At 53.2% G+C, this 19,705-nt stretch overlaps 1 protein-coding gene across 1 annotated transcript in view; it reads left to right on the forward strand.

Annotated features, from left to right (window-relative positions):
* The window catches only part of SGSM1 (small G protein signaling modulator 1), a gene marked incomplete at both ends in the record, with an annotated part of 32,149 nt that extends 13,059 nt beyond the window's left edge, over positions 1–19,090 (forward strand). Inside the window, 22 exon segments of the mRNA XM_082066297.1 lie at positions 337–499; positions 1,286–1,438; positions 1,979–2,046; positions 2,379–2,524; positions 2,948–3,079; positions 3,495–3,619; positions 5,423–5,490; positions 5,912–6,075; positions 6,569–6,698; positions 8,976–9,114; positions 9,487–9,551; positions 9,932–10,077; positions 10,940–11,068; positions 11,526–11,708; positions 13,938–14,009; positions 15,123–15,707; positions 15,901–16,025; positions 17,187–17,269; positions 17,773–17,882; positions 18,136–18,232; positions 18,626–18,793; positions 19,002–19,090. Coding sequence (XP_081922423.1) covers positions 337–499; positions 1,286–1,438; positions 1,979–2,046; positions 2,379–2,524; positions 2,948–3,079; positions 3,495–3,619; positions 5,423–5,490; positions 5,912–6,075; positions 6,569–6,698; positions 8,976–9,114; positions 9,487–9,551; positions 9,932–10,077; positions 10,940–11,068; positions 11,526–11,708; positions 13,938–14,009; positions 15,123–15,707; positions 15,901–16,025; positions 17,187–17,269; positions 17,773–17,882; positions 18,136–18,232; positions 18,626–18,793; positions 19,002–19,090 — 3,140 coding nt within the window.
* Between the last annotated feature and the right edge of the window lie 615 nt (positions 19,091–19,705).

Raw genomic sequence — 19,705 nt, forward strand, 5'->3', positions numbered from 1 at the left:
CACACCCACGGTTTGTGTTTGCGTCCATCCCTTTTGTTCAGACTAGCTGAACTTGTAATAGACTTTACCCTCAATTTTTCTTCTGTTTCGCAAAGCTGAAATGGAACCTCGGTGCAGTCAGCAGAACTGATGCCTCTGCAGGCAGAAAAGCTGCACCAGTGTCTGCTGCTTTGGGTCAGACGACATCTGGGTTCCCTCATCTCTCTGCTGCGGCAGGAATAGCACGTGGCACTGCTTTCCTCCTGGGAACCGTTTCCGCGGTGGAGCAAGGCCACGGATGCAGCAGATGTGAGGTCCGCGTTGTGCCGCTCCAGTGACACCTTTGCTCTGTTGCAGCTGCGGTGGAAGCCTGTGTCCTGTACGGCTTGAAGCGGAGGGCGGCGGGATTCCTGCGCAGCAACAAGATAGCGGCTCTCTTTATGAAGGTGGGCAAGAGCTTTCCTCTGGCTGAGGAGCTTTGCAAGAAGGTGCAAGACCTGGAGCAGCTCATTGAGAACGCGTAAGGCGCCAGCGTTGCTGTTACTTCACAGGCCACTCGCGTTTGGGTGTGGGGGTGTAGTTTGGGTATTCCCAACCTGAGCCTCTGCAGCAGGAACTTTGCATCTGTCCTGGGCTTTGGATGTCTGGACTGAAGAAGTTGCTTCTCTAGGAGATTGAGTTGTGGTTTAAGCTTGGATGGGCAAGTTCATCTTTCCTCTTCCCCTTGTCCCATGCTTCAGGGACAGCTAAGCACATTTGCTCCTGAACTGTCACAGTTTATGGACCAGTGCACTAAGCCAACTGGAACCAGATGTGGTCTCTGCCTCAGTGTGCAGGGCTTGAACCTGCAGTAATTCAGCGCCTGTGTGAGAGTGGCTTACTCATCCTTGGACAGGGACCAGGGAGATGGGAGAGGGACCAGCTACCTGGGGGCAGGAATCTTTACGTTGTCCTCAGATAAGCTGCTTTGCTTGTGAGCAGCTGTCCTGGGGCACCAGTGGAAAGGATGTGTGGGTAGGAGGACTCTGCTGAGGCAGGGACTGGTTCCAGGCTCTATTTACAGTGGGAAACTGGTTTAGTGAAATCAGTTTTCAAATGCCTTCTGGAGTGGGAGGTGGAACAGATGAAGGGAGCAGCCTCCAGAGCCAGGTCCCCATGCGGTTTCCTTGGCATCCCCCAGCCACCACAGTTGTCACCACCGAAACTCCAGCGTTGTGCCCCACGAGGTGCCACGAGTGTCCTGGGCTCCTGCTGTGCTCGGGGATGAGCTGGTGATGTTCTTGTCTTTTGCTTTGTACCTCTAAAGACGAAATCAAGTCCAAGGCATCACGGAGAATGTGCGCAAGGTGCCGAAGCTGCCCAACCTGTCTCCTCAAGCCATCAAGCACCTCTGGATCCGCACAGCCCTATTTGAAAAGGTCTTGGATAAAATCGTGCATTACTTGGTAGAAAACAGCAGGTGAGTGCTGGCACAGCCCAACCATTTTCCCGTCCCAGTCACACCCAGCCTCTGCCCCTTCTGATGGTGCTGGAGGTGTTGCTGGCTGGGCTTGGGTCCAAGTGGGCCAGAGGAGTCCCTGGGTGGGACAGGACAGTTGTGTCACTCTGTGCCCATCACGGGGAATCTGATTGATACGCTACTGCTGGTGTGGCCACCGTACAGTTCCTAAAATAAAGACAGGCAACGCTTGCTCTGCTGGTAGCTGGGTTGTCGGGGGCTGTGTTGTCCTTGTCCTCATCTTCTGGAAGCTGCATGCGGAGATGTCCTCTCCTGGGGAGGTGTCATGGGGTGTTCTGTTGGGAGGTAGGGGTGCTGTCGGAGGGCGTCTGTTCCCCAGGAACAGCAGAAACAGCCTGCTAAGGGCTTCTTGCCCTCTCACAATCAAGGAGTGATACAGAGAGAGAAGGGCATTACAGTGATGCAAAACCACTGTCTTGATTGTTTTGTAGTCCCAGGAGGTTGAAATGCTACAGCATTCTGCTCTTTTATTTCTCCTAGTAAGTACTATGAGAAAGAAGCTCTCCTGATGGATCCTGTGGATGGGCCAATTCTTGCATCTCTATTGGGTAACACTTTCCTCTTACCCTGCTTACTTTGATAACTTGCTTTCCAAACCTGTGTGCCCACTTCTGTGATCTGGAACATGAAATGCTGTTGTTTTCCAGTAAGAAAACTTAACAACCCAGGGCAGGTAGTCCTGTGGAGAGCTTATAAAGAGCCAGGGCTGGCCAACCCATCTGAATTCTTTGCTGCTGTTGTACAAAGCAGCGTTCGTGCTGAGCCTGGTACTTGCTGCTGGCCATTCTGCCAGCCCCGCTCCACAGATCTGAGAGGTGACCACAGTCATCGGAACAACCCCGGTGGCTTCCTCACATCTGCGATTTTCTTCTCTGCGCAGTGGGGCCCTGTGCGCTGGAGTACACCAAGATGAAGACCGCCGACCACTTCTGGACAGACCCCTCGGCTGACGAGCTGGTCCAGCGGCACCGGATCCACAGCTCGCACTGTCGCCAGGACTCGCCCACCAAGCGCCCGGCGCTCTGTGTGAGTGTGGGGAACACCCCGTGTTGCTCCTCCTGGCGTGCACGGGCTGCCTAGCCCTCAGATTGACAGGGGAAGGTGGAAAAGCACAGTTACTGGAAGGCTTCGTGCCAGAAGTGCTGGGAACACGGGCTGCGGAGGCTGCAGGTGTGCTGGACCATCCTGGGGTCTGCCCGTGTGTGAACGAAAAGCAAAGGCAGCCCAAGTCTGCTTTGCTCATTGCAAACCAAGCACCTTCCTGGGGCTTCTCTAAGTACAGAATTGAGCTTGGCCAGAGCCAGGCATCCTCTTAAAAAACAGAAGGAAAGATTTCTAGTAGCGACTTTCTTAGGTATATAAGTGGGGAGGGAATGAGCTTCAAGAGAAGCTTTTTGAAAGCAAGAGGTACCTGTGCTCACCTTACCTTTGTAGGTGGATCTCTTCCAGATTCAGAAAAGGCACTCCAGTGGCAGCATGGATGACCGGCCGTCGCTGTCCGCCAGGGACTACGTGGAGTCGCTGCACCAGAATTCCCGAGCCACGCTCCTCTACGGCAAGAACAATGTCCTGGTGCAGCCAGTGAGTACCTGCTGGGGCATCTGGGTTTAAAATATCGCTCTGCTCCCCATTTACTAATTCTACCCCAAGTTGTTCGGTGATGGAGAGAAGCACAGGCTCATTTTTAATCTGGGAAGGCAGTGACTGTACTGTGTTTGAGGTCCTGGTGGTATGGATGTTCCTGGTGGAACGGGAGAGCTCTGCTTCTGTCTGAGTAGAAACAGGTTCCTCTCCCTGCCTTCTCTTGATCAGAGCCCAAAAAATGAGTCCTCCTGTCCCTTCCTGCTAACTGTAGTCAAATAAATGAAGTGCCAATGGCTTAAGAGGAGCTGTTAAGTTTGCCTTGACTGTGCAGATGCTCTTGGTCCTTTTCCAAGCTGGTGATGTATCCTGTAGTCTCTGCTTCTCACTCTCTCCCTGCATTTCTCTTCTCCAGCGAGATGACATGGAGGCAATCCCGGGATATCTGTCCCTTCACCAGACTGCCGACATCATGGCGCTGAAGTGGACCCCCAACCAGCTGATGAACGGCTCCGTGGGGGACCTGGACTACGAGAAGAGGTGACTGGCTCTGCGTGTGCCCTGGCACGGGGCAGAGGGGAGCGAAACATCCCCCAGGTTTAGACTTTGCATCTGGTGTCCAAGCCCATCAGTGAGTTTTCCCACTGACTGCAGAGCAGAACAGTCATTCCTGGGTCTGTACTAGGGGAAGGGATGTGGAAGGAGGCCTGGGATGGTGAGAGAGGTGACGAGCACTGGGAGATGCTGTGCTATTGCCTGGATGGTGCTTGTTCTGAAAGAGGCAAAGCGCTTTCATTCATTGCCCTCTGGAGAATGCCCTCACAGTGCTTTCAGGTTTATTGTGGTTATTTTAATTGGGGGAACTGGGAGGCTCGTGAACAGGGGAAGAGTATCTGCAGAGACAGGGGACATGAGCAGTTCTCACATCATCGCACCTCATTAACGGTGTGATATGATGTAGAGCTGTGTCAGTGCAGGCTGCAGCTCGTCCTGCGTGCAGGTTTTCAATCTGCAGCTCGTCCTGCGTGCAGGTTTTCAATCTGCAGCTCGTCCTGCGTCCAGGTTTTCAAGTCCCTTGGATTTAACAGAATCTCTGGAGCTTGTTCCTCCCGGGGGGGCTGTGGTCTGCTCGGTTTGCTGGGCAGGGTGTCCTGCCGTACCCCTTTGCCTGGCATTGCCTGGTGGGCTGCTGGTGTTTCTTGATAGCTGCAGTCCTTTTTGCAAGCTACAGAATCGTGCCAGGTCTCAGTTTGCCTGAGAAATGAAACAAAGCAAGCAAAATCCCTTTGCACCAGCAAATACTCCAGGAAAGCTGGAGTGTTTAGGACACTGGTTCTTTGACCTGGGGTAAAGGTCTTCTTCAGCACAACTTGTTCTCCATTTTGTTTATTCTCAATTGCAGTTTTTTGGGTTTTGTTTACCTGTGTTCTTTTCATCTCCTCTTTCTTCTTGGCCCCCGGGCCATTCTGTTATGCCTGGTGCCCTCCCCCTGAAATGCTATTTTCATGTCTGCACTACTTTTCTGAGTTCTTGACTTGGGCATCAGCCTAAGCTCTAAAACTTCCCAGTGTCAAGACGTGACTAAGGAAGAGAGGAGTCAGATGACAAAGTAAGTATGAATCTACAAGGAATGACTCTTACACACCCCTTCCCATCCTTAATTGTCTTTATGAACCTTTATTTTAAGAGCTGTTTTTGTGAAGTGACAGATAATGCTGCTCAGAATCTGGGAATCACTTTGTTGCAAAGGAGTGGGATGTTGTTAAAGCTGACGCCCTCATAGAGCAGTGCTCCTCTAGGCTCTCCCCAGAATGAAACCCCACATGAGGCCACATGTCCCCTGGAGACATCCCCTCCCTGCCTTCCTGCTGGCATCTCTCTGGCCACTGTCCTGCCTGGTGACCAGCAGCTTTCCCAGTGTTTTCTACATTTGCTCAGTCACCTCCAGGTGCCTGTGCTGAGAGAGCACAGTTCTCAAACAGAAGCATGCGAGACAAAATCTATCTTGAGCTTTGAAGACAAAACAAAACAACCCCGCAAATTGTAGGGGTTTATTTCCCCTTCCCTTGGGGACAGGAGCTTGGCAGAGCAGAGCCCAGGATCAAACTGTGCTGGCCATTGCCTTGGGGCTTGGACTTGTCCTGGTAGAGCTGCAGTGACAGTGGCTGGTTCACTGCTGTTGTCACTGGCTCTGTGGCAGTCACGCTGCTGCTGGGACCTCGTCCTTTCTGCAGCTTCCCCAGGTGCCGGGGCAGCCAGAGGCAGGACCTGGAGCTGATGTGAGCAGAAGCAGAGCCTCTCGCATCCCTGCAGCTCACAGCTGCCTCTCCTTCTCTGTTCCAGTGTGTACTGGGACTATGCCATGACCATTCGCCTGGAGGAGATCGTCTATCTGCACTGTCACCAGCAAGGTAAGGGCAGAGCGGGGGTGTCATCACCCCGCACTCGCTTGAGTACATCTTTGGGGAGTGCCCGTATGGGGGTGTTTTGCGTCGGCTCCAGGACAGATGTGCAGAACTCTGGGTGGTCACTGCAGTGTAAGCACTTCTAGGAAAAGCTTGAAAGCAGCTCTTGGCTGTTGTGTGTGGCTGGGAGGGCTCCCTGCAAAGCAATACTCTGTGTTTTCAGGGCTACGATCTCCCAGGCAAGCCTTCTCCAGGGCCCGGACTTGTAATGGGCTTAGGGAAGAATCCAAGCAAGGAAGAAAGTCTTTCTTTTCCATACCAGAAAGACAATCCCCTGAGCTTTCTTGCATGCCCTCTGTATTCTTGCCTGGTAATGTTTCCCTTACTCATGTCAGTGTCTTCTCTCTGTTGTTCCTGTCGCTAACAGTAGACAGTGGTGGGACGGTTGTCTTGGTGAGCCAGGATGGGATTCAGCGGCCGCCGCTGCGCTTTCCCCGGGGAGGACACTTGCTGCAGTTCCTGTCCTGCCTGGAGAACGGGCTCCTGCCCCACGGGCAGCTGGATCCCCCGCTCTGGTCTCAGCGAGGAAAGGTGGGCACCTGAAACCGGGCTCGTTCCTGAGGCCACAGCACGGCGGGTTTTGTTGGTGGAGCGTCTGGGAGCAGAGCTGGGGAAAGGACCCTCTGCCCGGCTTTAGGGGCTGCTGTGTTTGAAACAATCCGCCTCCCCAAACTAAGGAGGAAAGTGGGCTTGAAACTTGGCAGTTTGGTTTATCTTATGGCCTTGAGCAGCTAAATGGACTCTTCTGGGCAAATCAGAAGGGAGGGGTGTGGGCTGCTGGCCATGGGGGCTTTGGTTCTCATGGACCTGGTTATGCTACATGGATTATACATACCCGGTATGCAAACAACGTTATATATTCACCGTGTAATTGAAAGCTCAATCCAAAGGCTGCTCTAGCACAGGGAATGTGCAAACATCACCCGGGCTGGTGTTGGGCAGGATTTTGGCAAAGGAGGCAGCGGCCGTGCTGGCCAGGGGGTCGGGTGTGGGGGGGTATGACGATCAGGTTTTGTTCACCCAGGGGAAGGTGTTTCCCAAGCTGAGGAAGCGAAGTCCCCAGGGCTCCTCCGAGTCTGCGTCTGACAAGGAGGATGACGAAGCCACAGATTATGTTTTCAGGATAATCTACCCAGGGACACAGTCTGAATTCGGTGAGTGCGTTGGCAGTGAGTTTCAGTTGGGTTATCCGGGGTGTGTGAGCAGCCAGGGACGTGGCCCTGACAGGCACGTGGCAATTCGTGCTAGGAAATGGTTCCAGAGAAACGGGCTTTGCTTGTGGCAGTCCTGCTTCTTATTCAACATCGTGTATGGGTTGGGGTTGTATTTTTTTGTTTTAACCTTTTGCTTGCTACCAAGTCCTTTGTTTCTGCAGCTGCACAACAGGCCACAACTGCCTTAATGGTTGGAAAAAAATCCTTGCACATAATTTCAGTAGTAATGTTCACTTTGGTAATGTTCCTTTGGGGTCACTTGTCACCCTCACAAGCTTCTAGGGCTGATTCTTCTCTTGCTGTCACCACGCCAACCTGGCAAGTGCTGCATTAAATCCAGCTGTGTTCCTTCTGCTTCTGCAGCACAAAGGAGGTGACGGCACCTGCTCTGTGCTGCCCGGCTGCACCCACGTGTCTTCACCCCGTGGCTCACGGGTGATGGAGAGGATGCTGCTGCGTTCCCCAGACCAGAAATCTCTCTTTGTGTCTGGTTGTGAATGATCTGAACAATGTGCTTGGCTGACATGACTGCACATTTGTTCACACTCTTCTATGGGATACTAAGAACAATTTTTTGAGTTCTGGGGACATTGTAGATGACTTTATAAGGAGGAAAACTGAGAGTGTAATAGAAGACTTGTGGAGTGCTTTTAAAAAGCTCTGAAGATTGATCAAAAACTTGTTCCCGTATTTTTGAGGCTAGAAGGGGACAATCACATCTCCTGTGAGTCCTCCATCACATCAGTTAAGATTATATTTAGTTCTCCCTGCCTTTAGCTGACTAACACAATGCAGTGAGTCAGATAAAAATCTGATTGAGGCTAAAATAGCAGATAGAAATGCTCCTTTCTGTAGCTTCCTTTTGATCTAGCCCTTAAAATTCCATGCTGGGGGCCCCATTTTCTGTGAAATGAATTGCTGCCATCTCCTCGGCTGCCATCATCAAAGTCTGTGCGGTTCCTGTGGACCTTCCCAGAGGGAGCTGGAACTGCATCAGTTCTTTCTTCTCTACAGATTCTTCCTTTCTCCCCTTTCATTTGTGCCCTTGTCCTCTCTGTCTCTAGTTACCATTAATGGTAATTTTCATCAGTTCCTTGCATCTGTGGTCTACATCGCCGCTGTGAGAGGGAAGATCGCGAGGACTCCAGCTGCAAGCAAGACAGTGGTGATCCCTAAATGGTGTCCGAGTCTCCCCATCACGTCCCAGCCCCCCCTTGCCATGCCGGGGGTCTCTCAGCATCACTGTAATGCGACTGTCATTTGTGTCTGCTGCTACTGCTTGCCTGTGTTGTCACTTGACAATCCCCACAGAGGTGTCCCCTGTCACCGCTGACCGGCACCGACCCACCGGCACCTGCTCGATATGAGGGAAATAGGAATGTTTCGACACTTTTCTTGCTAGCATCAGTTATTCAGAATCACAAACAAGGAGAGACCAAGGGCAGGCGAGGAAGCCCTCTCCTCTTCTACTGCGGTTTAGTTTCCAAGGAGGAGCAAATAGGACTGTTCTTCATTAATCTTTTGCTGCATCCCACAGTTCACCTTTGTTGTGATGTTCTTTTCCTGGGGAGGCCCAGGCAGGGGCTGTTCCTGGCCAGGACAGTCCCCGAGCAGTGTCCCCAGCCACTGCAATAGTACTTCGGAGGTTAAGCAGGGATTTAGCAAGTGACAACATGAAGAGCTACTTGCTCCTGCTGTCCCTCTCAGCCTCTTCATCCAAGTCTTTATCTTCTGTCTTGTGATTTGGATGCTCCCTTCTTGCCCTGAATCTTGGATGGGATCCTAATGTTTGAGAGATGGGGGCTTTTCCTTTCCAGTCATGTACTCTTCTGGGACAATGCTTGATCTCAATCGTGTTTTTCCTTGTCTGTGTCACAGTTTGTTGCAGCTCCTTTTCTCGAGTCTCTCTGGGTTGGTGTTTGTTTTCTGCCTTGGTCGGCACTCAGCAGTTTAAGATTAGCTTGCTGCAGGCGCTGTAGTTAATTAGCAGACGGTTTTCTCTTGCTCTCTCTCATTAATGTTCTTTGTTTCCTTTCTCCTGAGCTCACCAGTGCTGGTGCTGTGATTACCTGGTGTGGGTCCTACCTGGAGTCTCCTTGGGAGGGGTGTGGGATGCTGCATTTGCTAATTAAAATGCTCCTCTCCGACCTGCTGTGACCCGCCTGAGGCCAGGGCAGTGCCCAGCAGCTGCTGATGCTCCTCTCTGCCCTCTTGCAGTGCCCCAGGACCTGATGGACACGCCAGGTGCTGCTCTGCCTCCCATGTGGCAACCCAGCACCCGCAAGTCCTCCTGCTCCTCCTGCTCCCAGAGCGGCTCCTCGGATGGGGGCCCGTCCAACGGCTGCAGCCACGAGAGGTGCGATGGCCGTGCTGCTGCCTGCCTGGCGAAGCACGGGTGGGATCAAACCAGGGTTGCAGGGGACAGCCCGGCTGGGTCGCTGAACTGGAGCGGTTATGGTGCAAGTGGTGTCTCCAGCCTTGCACTCAGCTCAGTGGTCCAGGGACCATTTGAAGGTGCCGGTGGGTCATGTCCAGGCTGAATGGTGGCTTGTCCTCTCCTCTGGGACATCTCAGCTGCTCTGTGGCTGTGTCCTGGCAGTGAGAATTGCTGCTCCCAAGCTGAGCAGAGGTCCTGTGGTGCAGCTCTGAGGGCAAAGCTTGGAACAGGGGCTGGGGACACTCTTGGGAGCATCTCCCCTCCTCACATCCAATGTGTCTGTGTTGGCAGAGCTCCGCTGAAGCTCCTGTGTGACAATATGAAGTACCAGATCCTCTCCCGGGCCTTCTATGGCTGTGAGTACTTGTCATATCCACAATGCCTTGAGATGTGTGATGGGCAAGGGACAAGGTGCTGGGTGTCGGGCTGGGGGTGGTGCTGGGGATGGTCCCAGTGGTATTGGGACCAGTCTGCATGCAGGGCGCTGTGTGCACGTGCTCAGGGTTGGGAGCAGACATCTGAACTCTGATCCTTGGAGTTCGGCCCAGTGACCTGCTGTGCTGGTGGTGCCAGACAATGAGATGCTGACCTGTCCCAGTGGACTCGCTTTGCTGCATAGGTTGGGTGTAGCCTCAGAGGATCCTTCCATGACCAGGTTCTTCAGAGCTCGCTCCTGCACCTCATCCTCGTAGCTCCCCAAGTTCCCCGGCTAAACGTTTGCTTCTGCTCAATGCAGGGCTGGCCTATTGCAGACACCTGTCCACGGTGCGAACCCACCTCTCTGCGCTGGTCAACCACAACATCGTGTCCCCTGACGTGCCCTGCAATGCCAGTGCGGGACTGACGATGGACATCTGGCAGAGATACCTGCAGGACAGCACGGTAGGGTGGTGCTCTCGAGAGATGCCACTTGTTGTGGGCTTGGGATGTCCAGGGCAGCATCGCTTAAGCGCCTGCAGCATGGTGAAGTAAAGCACTTTGGGAAGTTCTCCAAGAAGAGAAGTCAGACAGGCTGTCCCAGGCTGCACAGAGCCAGGGCTCCCAGTCCTTGACACGTGGGAGCTGGGGAATGCAGATGCTCTCCTTAACTTGCTTCTCTTGGGAACCTGCCTGCAGCAGTGTCTGTCACCCTGAGTACCATGGTCTCGAGGGGTCCCAGCTTGCTGGCATGGCAGGGTAGCTGGGGGTGTGACCAGTGCCATGATCATGACATGCTCCTGGCACTCAGAGTCACAGCAGTGACCTCGAGTGAATTTTGGTGGGCCACTTTCTGACTATGGTGAACCAACGTTTTCATAGATTCATTTCAATTAGAAGAGACCCTCAGGATCATCGAGTCCAACCATAACCTAACTCTAGCACTAAGCCATGTCCCTAAGAACCTCATCTAAATGCCTTTTAAACACCTGCAGGGATGGTGACTCCACCACTGCCTTGGGCAGCCTGTTCCAATGTCTGACAACCCCTTCCATGAAGAATTTTTTCCTAATATCCAGTCTAAACCTCCCCTGGTGCAACTTGAGGCCATTTCATTTTTTCCCAGCCCCTGGCTCTCCTTAAGCCCAAGCAGAGATCTGAGAGATCATCTGCAATGGATGCCAGCGGGTTTGTGGGCAGTCAGTGTCTGGGCAGCTCTCTGGGTGCTGAAAGGTGGCACGGCTGGGCTGGGGCTGTCCCCTCGTCTGCAGCTGATGGGCCGTGGTCCTGCTGGTGTCCATGTGCTGACCCACAGCTCTTCCCGCAGAGCTACGAGGACCGGGAGCTGCTGCGGCTGATCTACTACGGCGGGATCCAGCACGAGATCAGGAAGGCTGTCTGGCCCTTCCTTTTGGGCCATTATCAGTTTGGGATGACGGAGGCAGAAAGGAAGGAGGTTGGTACATGTGCAGCCGGCTCGGCAGCCTGGTGCATTGCATCGGTGTGCACTGGGTATTTCACAGCTTGAAGTGTCTGTATGTCAGAGTCCGCCCTGTGAACCCACTGGGTGTTGTGTCCCCTTTGTACTGTGGCTGTAGATCAGAGATGGGAGAAAGACTCAGATAAGCAAGAATTGATAAGACCAAGTTCCCCTGTGCGGCTGCTGATGTTCCCTGCCCTGCATACCTCTGGAAGGCAGCAAGGAGATGGATGGTCATTCTTCCATCCTAATGTTTGCAGGGTTTTGTGGGTCAGGCTCTGGCTGGCACCGTGCAGGAGATGGGTGACTTTGTCCCATCTAGCCATAGTTAATCTGAGCACGCACTTGTCTGTGCAGGGCTGTTTGGGGATGCAGGAGGTGCTGGTTTCTGGCTTATTCTGGGCACCAAAGCCCCTCTTTCTAACCACTGCAGGCCGACGACCAGATCCGCACCTGCTACGAGCACACCATGGCGGAGTGGCTGGGCTGCGAGGCCATCGTCCGGCAGCGCGAGAAGGAGTCGCACGCAGCGGCGCTGGCCAAGTGCTCCTCAGGGGCCAGCCTGGACTCCCACATCCAGAGGATGATGCACAGGGACTCGACCATCAGCAACGAGGTGAGGGGGCTCGCGGGGGCCGTGCCTGTGCTGCAGGGAGGGATGGAGACACGGTTCTTGCTCACACTCCTTCCCTGACCTTGGCTGCCTCTGGGCCTCATTGCTCACTTTAATTTGTGCGACTCGGAGCTGGAGCTTTCGTACCTGTTCTCTTTCATCCGCTCTTCCGCAGTGTTAGCAGTAGGAGCAGACATCTCCCCCAGTGTGACCCTGGTTTCCAAACTGTGTGGTACTGCATTGACCATGAGGTTTTGTCTGCAGCCAAGTGATGTATTTGACATACAACAAATCTGCTGTGGTTCCTGCAGCAGCTCTGCAGCTGTGCCCCCAGGCAGCGATGCTGGGCACAGAGGGTCTGACAGCTGTGGGGAGGGCAGGGGGTCACTCAGGACCCAAGAGCTTGTTTGTGGAGCCACGTATCTGAATCCAGACACTCTCCCCAGTCCTGTGAAATGTTCCTTGTGGGTATTTCTGGAGAACAAGAGAGATTCATCACTCGGTTTGCACTCCCAGTGCACATCAGGATTAGCTCCTTGCTGTCAGTGTTGACGTAGGGGAGTGAGGGAGCCCATGTTTCTGGCAGAGGGGCTGTGGGACAGGTCAGGGTCTTCTTGGCTCCTTCCATCAGCTGCTCAACACAGGAGCTGCTGCCTGTGGGCAGGAGGATCTGGGCAGCTTTAGGACTGATGGGGAAGGAGCCTGTGGGGCTCGGGGCAGCCTTGATACACTGTCACGCCGTGGGACGGAGGTGGACACTGCGCTCTGTGGGACTGGCAGTGTAGTGAGGAGTTAGATCCACAGCCAGACCAAAGGGTGTGGAGGGAAAAGCCTGCTAAAGGAGAGGGAACAGTCTGGGAATGTTTCCGTGGGGTTTTCTCCTTGGAGCAGAACCCGTTGTGGCAGAGCAAGCAGTGCTGGGTTGTCTGACCTTGTGCTGCCACACTGGAGGTGAGCAGAGCCTGAGCCAAAAAGGGCCAAGTAGATCCAACACTGGAGACTTCATCTGGTTTCTCTGGGGAGTTTGTGTGGATGCTTTTGGCAAGAGATGAGCTCGGCCCCAACGCGAGCTACATGTGTGTGTACACAGAGGCAGAGCTGCAGGGACGGCAGGTCCCACCCGCGGTCTGTGCCAGAGCTGGTGACACAGCTACCGCTGGGGACAAGCAGAGGTGGCTGCACTGTTGGCGTTGCTGAAGCCCCGGGAATCGTCCCCATCCCCACGGCATCTCCGCTGTGGTTCTTTATTTGCCTGTTCCAGGAACACGCACTAGGAGGGGAGCTGGCAGTTAATCCGTGCAGAGGTTCACCCTTTTCCCATCTCAACCTGAAATTTCCTGTTACAAAACGCTCCCATGGCAATGGAGGAAAACTGTCGCCCTTCCTCTCTCCATCAGAGCCCTGCCCCGCGAACACCCACAATGCTGGGTGGGGACAGCGCCTGCTGCCTTCCCAAAGTGCTTCTTAAAACCCCATTGTTTGTGCCTGATGTCATTGCAATCTCTGTGCACTGCGCTACAATAAGGCTGGCACTGGGACGGCACAGATAACAGGGAAGATTTGTTCTTAAGGGAAAGCTGGTTGCTCAGAGGGAATCCAGGACAGAGCACTGAACTGGTGGCTGCAAAGCCCGACTCTTCCTTCTGTGCTTCAGCTGGGAGCCAGAAAAGGGTGCTGTTGGCTTTGAGAGGGGCTGCCTCGACTGGAGCTGGCTTAAAACATCAATATTTGTCCTTTAAGAAAAGGAAAAAAAAAAAAAATAATATGCTTGGAGGGATTGTTTTATAGCCCGTGACTTCATCGTTTATGTAAACTAAGATGGGGTGAGCCTCATTGCTGCCAAATTAGGACAGAGATTTGTAGAAATTTGCACTCCAGGGAGAGAGCGTGACGTCTCTGAAGGCCAGAAGAAAGCAGCTCCTTTTCAGACCCAAACGTGCAGTGTTTGAACAACTGGATTGGCCTGGGACTTTGTTTTTTGTCATCTTCTCCAGCAGTAAATGCCATTGGCAGGCTGAGCAGGGTGCTGCCCGTGTGACAAATCTGCATGGCAGAGTCGATGTGACCTGACGATCTTTCAGGGGTCCAACATGAGAACTTTATTGGACGCGTTTTCTGCTTGTTCTTCACATGCAGATGTGCCCACCTCTGGTAGCGTAGCCTGAGCGCCCCCCCCTTGCTCCCAACACCGTTCTCTTTGCCTTTCACTGGCCTTTTCCCTCTCTCTTGCAGTCTTCGCAGAGCTGCAGCTCCGGCCGCCAGAATCACCCCCGGCTGCAGAGCGACTCCAGCTCCAGCACGCAGGTGAGCGCCTGCACAGTGTCCCCTCCTGCTCCTCCAGACAGCGGCCACCTGCCTTGGGCTGACCCCTGATCGATAATCATGGTGATTTCTGGCAAAAAAAAAGCGGTAGTTGGAGGAGGTAAATGACTCAAACCTGCCTCTGGAGCCACTAAGGTCAGAGCTGCTTGGTGGTGTTTAATGTTCACCAGGCTCAAAGGACCAGCCCCCATGTGGCCTTCACACTTGAGGACTGCCCCAAGTGTTCGTAATCATGTGTTTAACCAACCTGTTTAAATGACATTGTGCCCAATGTACAGGGTGTTTCAAAAAGATGGACCAAACTTGAAGTTAAACCCTGTGACTCTTCCTTGTGGGGATGTGGGAAACTGCAGCGGGTCTGTGGAGTCCTTGACAGAAAATATGGGAGTAGAGATCAGCCTTGAAGATACTAAGATTTACCCTTGAGAAGGATGGGAGTAAAGGAGTATCCGGAGAGAGGAGAGATGGACCCGTGAGAAAGAAGGGGATAGAAGAATAACATGGATGATAGAAAAATTAACCACTGAGATGTTAGTGCTGTAACTTGTAACCAATAGTGAAGAGACACATGAATTGGTAAAACTGTATAAAAATGCACTTGTGGCAATAAATGGCGTCTACTGCTTTCATCCTGGAAGAACTTGGTCCATGTCATTTGTCCGTCTCAACCATGACATGGGGATATGTCAAAGACTGTAGAGCATTTATAAAAAGGTTACTAAAACTTGATAACCCATTAAACCATTTGTAAATTTGTGTATAATTGTATCATGGTGCCATCGTGAAATATACTGCTTCGAAGTTGGGCCCATCTTTTTAAAATACCCTGTATTATGCTGAATAAAGCAGAGTCCTTTGGAGCAGGGACTGTGGGCTCCAAGTTGTGCAAAGGCCCAAAAAGTGAGCTTTCTTCCACTGATGTTTCAATGAGCATATAGAGCAGATCTTTCCCCTTCCAGCTGTTGGGAACACGGGCGTTACGTCCCCAACAGCTGCATTTGCAGCTGTTGGGGACGTAACGCCCGTGTTCCCAACGGTTTGCTGAATGCAAAGGGTTTTTTTGCTCATATGTGTCTCTCTGCTTGTGCTCCGCAGGTGTTTGAATCTGTTGATGAAGTGGAACAGACAGAAACAGATGCTCAACTGGAAGATGGCAAACCAAGCAAGATCCCTAACGGGACAGTTCCCAATGGCACATGTTCCCCTGATTCTGGCCACCCCTCTTCCCAGAACTTCTCCATCGCGTCGGGTTTCTCGGAGCGCAGCTTCAGCAATGAAGACAGTGCCCTGGAAACCAATAAATCCTCGGCAAGCTCTCAGGGAAAGGCCGGTGGGTCTGACGTGCCAGCTCCACAGGACACAGATAATGCTTGGCAGGAGGAGAAGCTGCAGGGCCAGGACAGCCTGGAAGGGGAATTTTCCACTGGTGGCAGCATGGATTTTGTTCCTGTGAGTGAGAGCTCGGCAGGGGTCCTGCGTGACCGCGATGCTGTGGCCCTGACGGTGGTGGAGAGCTGGGCAGACAGCGAAGCTGAAAAGCAAAGCTTGGTGGAGAGCGAAGATAACCTTTCCGAGGAGCCCGAGATGGAGAGTTTGTACCCACAGCTGGATTCTCTGGCTGTAGCTGATCTGGCCAACAGTGAAGCATCTGCTGTGTCCTCGACGGGTGTCACCTACTCTGTAAGTATGTCCTTGTTCACCAGGTGGGTTTCTTCCTGGGTGTCCCACTATTTACCTACATTTACCCCACAGCTGTGTGGACAGGGGCTCTCCACCTTCCACCCAAACTCCGCCCTGTCTACCCATTGCCTTCGCAGCTTTCTTTTTTGGCTTTTATTTGAAAACAAATCAACTTGGCTTTTGTTCTGGGCAGCCAGAGCTACTGGACATGTACACAGTGAACCTGCACCGCATTGAGAAGGACGTGCAGCGGTGTGACCGCAACTACTGGTACTTCACCCCTGCCAACCTGGAGAAGCTCCGCAACATCATGTGCAGGTGGGAAGGAGGGTGGGGGTCCAGGTGGGGCTCCTGCCAGCCCTCCCTGCGATGGGAACAGGCTCCTCACACTGGTGGTTGGTTTCCCTGAATTCACCTTGAGGCTAGAGCCCCAAACTTTGTTCCAGTAACTGAGTTTTGCATCCTTGACTTCTTCCCTCAAATCCCCTCATTGTGCCCCATCCCTGGAGACATCCCAGGCCAGGTTGGACGGGGCTCTGAGCAACCTGAGCTGGTGAAGATGTTCCTGCTCATGGCAGGAGTTGAACTGGATGAGCTGTGAAGGTCCCTTCAACCCAAACTGTTCCATGATTCTCTGATCCCAGAACTGGGGCCACAGCTCTGAGGACCCCACAGTTACCAGACCAAGGAGTCCAGCCGTGACTGATCGCTGTGAGTCTGGGTTGTTGGCCAAAGCAGAGGCCTCACAGGGCTGCCCAGCCATGCTGCCTCTTGGGCCCAGCCCAGCAGCTCTCTGGAACATGTCCGGAACACATTTTAATGAGGATTAGTCTGCAGAGCTGTAGTGCTAATGAAAAGGTGCCTGAAGCGGCCCCGAGGTTGGTGCTGACCCAGGAGACAGCAACTCCTGGTGCGTTTCTGATTCTCTTTGCTTAGTCCCTGTGACTAAGAGGTGTCTGTGTGACAGTCACCGAGTCCAACCAGCTCCAGCTCAACTGTGGCTGCTTCAGGGGCAGTGAAGGCTAAAATATTATGACTCATCTTGCAAATATGAGGAGAAGCTGCTGTTTCATTAGAGCTGTCACTTTATCTGACAGCCGGAGTTGGAGATCTCTGCTGAGATAAGACTTACAATACAGCAGATTTTTGGAAGGCTAGCGGGCAGGAGGATGGAAAAGATTGTTCCCTTGTGCCAGCAGTGGATCTGAGTCTTTCTGAACACATTTTAATTTGCTACCAAATATGGGAAGATATTCTGCTGGGTCTGGGAAGGCAAAGCAGGGAATATCGTGTAGAGAGAGCCAAGAGGATGAACCGAGGGGGGAGAATGGGAGATAAATTAACAAATTCTACCAATCTCTGCCCTGTGACCTGTGCTTTTTGATTTAATTTTTCCCATGCAATGGCTATGGCCATTGTTGTCACTTGTACGTGACACGGGAAGGGCTCACAGGTCACTTTTCCTGCTCTCTCCCACAGCTACATCTGGCAGCACATTGAGATCGGCTACGTGCAGGGGATGTGTGACCTGCTGGCCCCTCTCCTGGTCATCCTGGATGACGGTGAGTGGGTGGCTTTGCTCCACTGTCCCCATAGCTTTATTTGGGGGAGGATCTGTGGGGCTGGCGATGGCCTTTTGCAGCGGGAGGGTCTCATTGTGAGACGTGTGGAGCTGCTGGTGGCAGGATCTCGTTTGTCTGTGATACTGTCTGACTCCCAGGAGCCCAACCTGGGAACAGCGGGTACCTTTTGCAGTGCAAGGTGTGTTTCTGAGGCCAGACTCTGCTGCTCTGTGTGTGTGGAGCAGGGAGGGATGTTCCTGCTGGTTGTCCAGAGAGGTGGTGGATGCCCCATCCCTGGAGACATCCCAGGCCAGGCTGGACAGGGCTTTGAGCAACCTGAGCTGGTGAAGATGATGTCCCTGCTTATGGCAGGCGTTGGACTGCCTGAGCTCTGAAGATCCTTTCCAACCCAAACTGTCCTATGGTTCCTGCCATGGGGATGCGGGTGGGGATGCAGCGGTGTCCATGCAGCCCCCCGGTGACTCTCGCTCTTCCCTACACAGAGGCTTTGGCTTTCAGCTGTTTCACTGAGCTGATGAAGAGGATGAATCAGAACTTCCCCCATGGAGGAGCCATGGACACCCACTTTGCCAACATGCGATCTCTGATCCAGGTAAGGGGGGTCAGATACCTCTCAAACCGGAGGGGAAAAGCTGTTCTAGGGATGGGGGTCTTGGCAGGACTGAAAGCTCTCAGTGGTGGGGAGCAGGGAGCTGTAAAGAGAGCCTGGAGTAATGTGTGCTGGGATTGCAGAGGAGGGAGAAGCTGGGTGGGAGATGAGGTAGGAGAGCAGTGGGAACGGAGAAAGGCAGGCGGAGGAGTGGCCTCATGTGCAGTGCTGAGCTTCTTTTTGCTTTTCTTGGCAGATTCTGGACTCTGAGCTCTTCGAGCTGATGCACCAGAATGGTGACTACACTCATTTCTACTTCTGCTACCGATGGTTTCTCCTGGACTTCAAGAGAGGTGTGTGCTGGGAGGGAAGGCGAGCTCTGCCCCACTTCCACGCTTCTTCATGCGCTCCACAACTTCAGTTATCTGAGCTTTTTACCCTGTGTTCCTGTTTTGCTTTTCCCTGGTAGATTTGTGGCTGACTTTTCTGTCTACATGCAGAACCTGTTGTGCCGGCACTGCTGGTGAGCTGCTCCTGGCTTTGTATCCCGAAGCCTGTGCCACCTGCCGCAGGCCAGAATATTTCTCTCTACAGATGACTAACTTATTGCTTCCAACTGGAACAGGTTCTTGTGGAAAGAAACCACCCAGCGTGTCTTCCCAGTGCTGCTGTGAGCTCTGCGAGTCAGGAGAGTTGCAAACCCCTGGCTGGTGCAGTAACTGCTGGACTTTTCCTTCTGTTAACAGAGCTGGTGTACGACGATGTGTTCGCCGTCTGGGAGACCATCTGGGCAGCTGCGCACGTGTCCTCTGCGCACTATGTGCTCTTCATAGCTCTGGCGCTGGTGGAGATGTACCGGGACATCATCTTGGAGAACAACATGGATTTTACAGACATCATCAAGTTTTTCAATGGTACAGCTCGGGCAGGATTTGTAGCGGCTGCTGAGATGCGGGCAGCACGTGTCTGACTACAGACGGTCATGTCTGGGCTATACTGGTAGATGTTTAAAACGGAGCAGGGGTATGGTTGTGCAGCACTGAGAGCTGCGCGGCTGGGGGACGCCTTGAGGCGCCGGGCTGCTTGGGTCTCACCTCCCTGCGTTCTGTCTCTGTGTTCCAGAAATGGCTGAGCGGCACAACACCAAGCAGATCCTGAAGCTGGCCCGGGACCTTGTCTATAAAGTCCAGACTCTGATTGAGAACAAATGAAGGACGTGGGGAAGATGAGGCATCTAGATGAAGAGCCAGGACTCCCCTTCAATGCTTCCTCCCCTTCTCCTTTTTCTCCGAGGGCCATACCTGTGGAAATAAGGTAGTTGGACACGTGCTGCTGTCTTAACTGAAGTGCCCTCGGCTCTCCAATGGTCAGTGGTAGCTCTAGGGGTCCTGGCTCAGATCTTTGCAGCCTTCTTCAGTGACTTAACCAAAGATCTGTACAATTGCATTTTACTGCTGGGGACTTGCTTTGGAAGCAGGACCCAGGCAGTGGCTCCTTTGCCTTCCTGCAGCAGCAGGGCAGCCCATGTGGTTACCACCACAACTGCTGCGGCATTGCCAGCATCCCGGCTCGGAGCTGCCAGCTCTGCTCGGGGCCGATGGGCTCTGCAGCCTTTGTTGTGAGGAAATAAAGCTGCTGCCTTGGGCAGCCGTTCCCCGTGGCCTGGGGAAACCAGCCAGCCCCGCAAGCCCGGGCAGGCCAGGGATGCTGCCAGTGCGCTGATCCTTACTGACACATGAGGTTCTGCCAGTAACAGAGAGGGACTTTGATCACAGAAATTCCTCTTCTTTTGATCTTGTCCCTCGATGCCTAGCATCTCATTTAGT

This window comes from Streptopelia decaocto (assembly GCF_964273445.1).
Source record: "Streptopelia decaocto genome assembly, chromosome: 15".
Lineage (NCBI taxonomy): Eukaryota > Metazoa > Chordata > Aves > Columbiformes > Columbidae > Streptopelia > Streptopelia decaocto.